At 39.0% G+C, this 6,704-nt stretch overlaps 1 protein-coding gene across 1 annotated transcript; it reads left to right on the forward strand.

Moving 5' to 3' along the window:
* Window positions 1-2,406: 2,406 nt before the first annotated feature.
* Window positions 2,407-5,825, forward strand: LOC137717183 (ankyrin repeat-containing protein At5g02620-like). The gene is made up of 3 exons (XM_068456484.1): window positions 2,407-3,052; window positions 3,914-4,437; window positions 5,307-5,825. Exons 1-3 carry the CDS (start codon window positions 2,407-2,409, stop codon window positions 5,823-5,825), a joined length of 1,689 nt encoding a protein of 562 aa, XP_068312585.1.
* The last annotated feature ends 879 nt before the right edge of the window (window positions 5,826-6,704 follow it).

A 6,704-nucleotide genomic window follows, 5' to 3' on the forward strand; every position in this document is an offset into this window, starting at 1 on the left:
TTTCCTTCTCATGTGTGTAAGCTTCAGCGAAGTATTTATGGTCTTAAGCAGGCCCCAAGGGCGTGGTTTGAGAGATTCTCGGACTTCTTGCTTCAACTTGGTTTTCAGGAATCCACTTGTGATTATAGTTTATTTGTTTACAATCATTCCGATGTTTACTAATCCTTCTCATTTATGTGGATGATATTTTAATCACTGGCAACAGCTCTCATGAAATGACTCGGTTAATTAAGAGGCTCGGCACCTTGTTCTCGATGAAGGATTTAGGACCCCTTAATTATTTTTTGGGTGTGGAAGTCAAGTATGATGGCACGACTATGCATCTCTGCCAAGCAAAATATGCGTTGGACCTGTTGTCCCGTACCAAGTTCACAGAGGCTAAACCAATTTCCACACCTGCTGTCTCTGGTCAGAAACTCAGTGCACATGTTGGTGATCCGTTCGACAATCCAGAACTTTATCGTAGTGTGGTTGGGGCCCTACAATAGCTCACAATTACTCGTCCTGACTTATCTTATGCTGTCAACCAAGTCTGCCAGTTTATGCATGCCCCCACTACTCATCACTGGATGGCGGTGAAACGGATTCTTCGTTATTTGAAGGCCACGCCTAGTCATGGTCTTCTGTATAAACCAGGATCTGCGCACCTTTCAGCATTTTCTGATGCGGACTATGCAGGGAATCCTGACACTCGACACTCTACTGGGGGATTTTGTATTTATCTGGGATCCAATCTAGTTTCTTGGAGCTCCAAGAAGCAGAAAACTGTGTCTAGATCGAGTGCTGAGGCCGAGTACCGGCAGTTAGCATACACAGCAGCCGAGCTTTCCTGGTTACGCTCTTTGTTCAAAGACCTGCATTTGTATCTTGTGTGTCCACAGATTTGGTGTGACAATGTCTCTTCCATTTCCCTTGCTTCGAATCCTTTGTTTCATTCACGAACCAAGCATTTGGAAGTTGATTATCACTATGTTCGCGAGAAGGTTGTTCGTCGTGAATTGCTTGTTAATTATATTTGCTCGCAGGATCAGCTCGCTGATATCTTTACCAAGGGATTGTCTTCGTCTAGATTCAAGTTCTTAGTGTCCAAGCTCCCAGTGGTTTCCCCTCCTGTTAGCTTGCGGGGGGGTGTTAGACGAAGTCAACATCCACGCGTGCTTCCCACGATTTGAGGACTCCTCTTTAGTTCAAACTGTGATCGTTTCTGATATCCCTAGTTTATAGGATTGTTTAGTTTCAGTTGTTTGTTGTAAGCCAAACACTGAGCATGTAATCTCCTTTTCTGTTTGTATCTCCTTGTATCTAGGGTTTTCAAACTCTTGTTGTAATCCTGATATTAATATAAATACATGCATCCCATGTTGAACTGGGTATGCAGTTTTGAGTGAAAACCCTACGTGAGTACTGTAAAAGTTTTTTACAACAAGTCCGTGCCTTGCTGCAATGTGAAGTAAAGTCTCCCCTTTGGTGTTGGCCTGAAGGAGCAGCGATGGGCATAAATCCAGAATCTGTTGGATAAATTGGGTTGATTCATCCTTTTCTTTTTCTCTGGTTTGGGCTGTAATGTTGATGTGGAGGATTGTGTTATTTCGCGGGGTTACTAGGCTGTTAAGTTGATAGTGAACAAATCTTTCCTTAAATATTTCAATCTTCCCTTTTGCTGCAGCATTGTAGATATCAAGATCCATCTTTTATGCTAGCTGAAACGCATAAAGAAGAAACTAGATATAGTATATATATTGTTTGTTACCAACACAATAACAAGATACAGATTAGCCAGGAAACGAAATGACGTACTATAATTAGCAATGTTATCCCTCGCTGGAACCAAGGGCTCGTAGAGTTGGTGAGAATCTTTAACAAGACTTCCTATAGAGAAGACCTTTACCATTCATGGGAGAGTCAACCGACACTGATGCAAAGAGGGAAAGAAATGGAGAAAGAGAGAGGGAGATTGAGTCGATGATGGTGGCTTTTTTTTCCCAGAAAAAAAACTAAGTCTCAGAGAATTAAAGAGATAGATGAGAGAGAGAGAGTGGGTGACGAAGAGCCGATGCTTTCGTGTGGTGTGGATGAGAGAAAATATCTGGGGTAAATTAATATCAGTGGCTTTCCAATTTTCATTGCCTCAGAAAATCAATATGTGGCCTCTCCAACTTATAGTGTTGAATGAAGCAATCAAAGCAAAGAATATGTGGCCTTTGCTCCAACTTATACTAGTGAATGAAGCAATCAAACCAAAATATCCAAAGCAAAGAATATGTGGCCTTTGCTCCAACTTATACCAGTGAATGAAGCAATCAAAGCAAAGAATCCAAAGTCCATCCATTGAGAAAATAAGTTGTGATCATTTCAATGGATACAGAGATCAAATCAGGTACCAGAACATTGACGAAGTACCCATACATGGATCCAAATACCTACAAGGCAGCAGCAAAAGGCAAAATTGAGATTTTTAAGGAAATCAGCCAGCAGCAGCATCTCGGCCGCCTATTAACCCCAAACAAGAACACAGTCGTTCATATCAATATCGCGGCCCAAAAAGGAGGTGGAACTGACTACTCAACCGACTTTGTGAAGCAGGTGCTTCATATATATCCATCACTGTTACTCCAAGTTAATATCAAAGGTGAGAGTGCACTGCACATTGCGGCAAGGCACGGCCATGTTGCTGCAGTCAAAGTCCTTCTTGAGTTCGCAAAAGTTGCTCAATCTCACGGTGATCACACTGATGAGCTTGAGAGTGGCATGGTCCGAGGAGTTGATCATGAACAAATATCGGTATTGTTGCGCATGAAGAGTAACAAGAATGATACAGCCTTGCATGAGGCAGCACGCTACAATCGACTTGGTGTTGTGCAAGTACTGACCCAAGAAGACCCTGATTTTCCCTACTCTCCTAATGAAGCTGGCGAAACTCCACTTTACCTCGCTGCTGAGAGAGGGTACCGTGAAGTAGTGTTTGAAATGTTACAAACTTGTACTTCACCAGATCATAGAGGACCCAATGGTAGAACGACTCTGCATGCTGCAATAATTTTCAAAGATGGAGGTACTATACAATACGTTTAGATATATTCTTAGACAAGTTATTGTTTCTACAATTAATTAAGTGGAGGAGGACGGTTTGAAACTATTACAATAATTTAGAGAGGGAGGATTTTCGAATCCGAGGTGCATGCATGGTTGAAACCCAACACCCTATCCACTAAGATATTATATCACTATGTTTTTGAGATGATTATACCACTATGTTGTAAGAGAAAGAAAATAATAACAATAACAATAATAATAACTGAGAAATCATGTGGTTTGCTAATGTGGCATCTAAAAATTATATTATGCATGTTAGTATGTTTATGCATAGACGGATAATGCTTATGTTCCCCCTATGGGGGAACCTACTTTTTTTTCTTCACTTCTGCGCTGTACAAACATCATAATCAAAACTGTTCATTCTCTTATCAACACCTTAATATCATGTCTGCAAAAATCGTTCAATTTGAAATTTGATTAGCCATTCACATACATCAAACAAATAGACTGTTTTGACAACAAGTATCATCTTTATGATGAACCTTCTATTTGTTTGAGTGCAAATGAATGGATAAATGATCTCCCAATTGAATGATTTTTTTTTTTTCCGCATATATTATCTTTAGATGATAAAGATAGTGAAGAGCTCCAATTATTATTATGTTTATATGGTGAAGAGATATTAATCGTAAGTGAAATGAGAAATAAGTTCCCAAAACAGAAGATAACTTTTTGCCCCAACAGTTTTAGCTGGCTAAAGGTTAATTAGTTACCGCACGTTTTCATATGTCATGAGTTGATAAAAGTTAATGCTGAGGTATCACCTTTCATTTTTCTATATATTATCATTTTAATTAAATTTCTTTTTTCTTTTTAGAAATGGCAAGAAAACTTCTGGATGCAAACTGGGCCTTGACTAAAGAAGTAGATGAACAAGGGTGGACAGCGCTACACTATGCTGCAGATATCGGTGACGCTTCCATTGTGAAGCAGCTACTACAGTTTGATAAATCTTCTGCCTACATTTCTGACAAAGAGGGGAAGAAGACGGCTCTTCACGTTGCAGCTGGCGGAGGCCATGCTAAAGTAATGAAGGAGCTTCTTTCAAACTGCCCAGATTGTTTTGAACTGGTCGACAATAGAGGGTGGAATGTTCTTCACTTTGCCGTTGAAAGCAATAGTGACGACGCCGTCAAACTAGTCCTAGAAAATTCATTGCTTAGCAACCTTATAAATGAGAAAGATGCCGAAGGGAACACACCTCTCCATTACGCTGCTGCTTCCCTCTCGTGCATATCCTCTTTCATTCATCACCCTAAAGTTGATTTTATGGCCTATAACAAGCAAAACCTGAGTGCTCTAGACATTGTTTTAGCCAATGGTAGTTCCTCGGAGATGAAGGTACGTACGTCCACCATTTAAATCCTTGTTTGCAAAAAACAGAAACACACACACACACACACACACACAGAGATCATTTTTCAGAATGAGTATCGATCTAAATTAATTACTCCACCTCTGCCTCAGATTAGTTGATTAAAGCAAACTCAACAAGCACTAGTTAAAGTTAGCTTTCTTCATGCTTGATTCTAAACTTTTTATTTTTTATTTTTTTCCCAAAAGGAAAGGAATTTGCTCCTAAACGGAACTCCCTTTCAATGTTTACCAATTTATCATAATAATTGATGCAACAAGTAGACTCCATTTGCCACCTAATGTGGTCAAGTACTACTTAAGGAGATCTTTGATAACCATTTTGTTTTTAGTTCATTTTTTGTGTTAGAGATCGAGGGAAAGTATGTGATATAAAGCGATGAAGAAGGTTTGAAGAGAAGATAGTGAGAGCGAGGAGTGAAAATAAAGAAGATTGTATTAGACAAAAAGTTAAATTTCAGTATTTGATTTTTAGATTTCATAAATTTTATCATTCCATATTAATTTATTCCACATCCCTTTCACTATCCTTCCTCGACCCCTCTTCTTCTATTTCATTTGTTCATGTATTTTCCCCCATCTCTAACAAAAAACAAAAACTGAAAACGAAAAACGATATGTTCTTGATAAACATGCCAAACTAATTAGCCAGTTAGTAATACTCAAGTTTATTTCATCATATACAAATATGTACTAATATATAGCATGTTACAGGAAAATGTTGTACAGTACCTGAAGGGGGTTGGTAATAGACCAGCCGTAGGACAAGCTATGACCCCCAAAGTTAAGACAATCAAGGAAGAAATAATGAGACTACCGGAGGCAATGAAATCAAGGAAGAAAATAATGAGATTAGCAGAGGCAATGACAACAAGGAAGAAAATAATGAAACTAGCGGAGGCAATGAAATCAACAGTGGAGATGAGGACACAAAAGAGGTGAATTTAATAGTGGCCACACTCATAGCAACTGTAACTTTTGCAGCTGCCTTTACCATGCCTGGTGGCTACATCAACGATGAGGGCCACGACCAAGGCAGTGCAGTTCTAGTAAGAAACGCAGCGTTCAGAACATTTGTAGTCGCAGATACTATATCCATGATGTTATCCAGTATTTCCGTCCTTCTCCACCTTTCCGTGGTTACGGCTAAGAACCAGCAGAAGAAGGAGAAAACGTTCATGGTGGAGTCGTATCTTATTACTATTGCCATGTTGGGAATGATTGTGGCCTATGTTACAGGTACTTATGCAGTGTTATCACACTCCCGAGGGATTGCTATTGCCACTTGCGTTATTGGCTCTGCCTTGTCGTCTCTCTTTATGTTTTTATATTACACTGCTTCAAAAGGATGGTAATAATAATGAACCACCTAGTACTAGTACGTAAACGTGGATTGTTTAGGTGTTTTCATTGTAAATGTAAAACCGTGTGGCGCTTTTTTATCTCATCCTGAACTTTTATTTTCACGTATTTTGTTTCGAGAACTAAAGCCCACATCCCTAGTGTACAACATCTAGCATGGTGTTTCATTTTTAACGTGTTGTCGTTATGTTATGGTTGTGTTGTTGATATATAAAATTTGATTTCAATCACTTCAGCAACCAAATGTCAAAAGCAGATAATTTAATTGCCCAAAACTTGAAAAAGAAAGACTTGCTTGAGCGCATGTGTGCTGCATATCTTATGATAAATCCCGTAAAATCATGAGACTTTCATGTATGGCACCCCAGCCAATTTTACTGTATGAAGGCTATCCTAGTTAGGGAGAAGTATGGAATATCTTCTCCATTTTTAGGAACTATAATACGCAAAATGCAGACATTCTAAACGCGCTACACTATAATACGCAAAATGCAGAAGGACTGAATTACTGATTCAAATATCAAGGGATAACATTCTTCGTAGAGATATATAAATATAATGGCATTAATGTCCCAGACCCAAGGCACTCGAATGCACATATTCAAGGGGGCAGATGAATATCTAAAGGGAGTTTAGGACAGGTAAATTGATATGTTTGCCTCAGCTCTTACCCGATCCCTCAGCAATTGTGTTTCAACATGCAAAAATATGGTCATATGCCTAAGCTATTAAAGTACACCCGGCCAATTAAGTAGTTTGGATAATTCAATGGAGATTTTTTTTTTTTTTTTTTTTGGGTCGAAGAAACATTCCATTAATGTAAGGGAAATTACAATTTGTGAAAGATGGGTCTAGGTCCAAACAAAACACAA

The sequence above is a fragment of the Pyrus communis genome, chromosome 15 (assembly GCF_963583255.1).
Source record: "Pyrus communis chromosome 15, drPyrComm1.1, whole genome shotgun sequence".
In the NCBI taxonomy this organism is placed as follows: Eukaryota; Viridiplantae; Streptophyta; class Magnoliopsida; order Rosales; family Rosaceae; genus Pyrus; species Pyrus communis.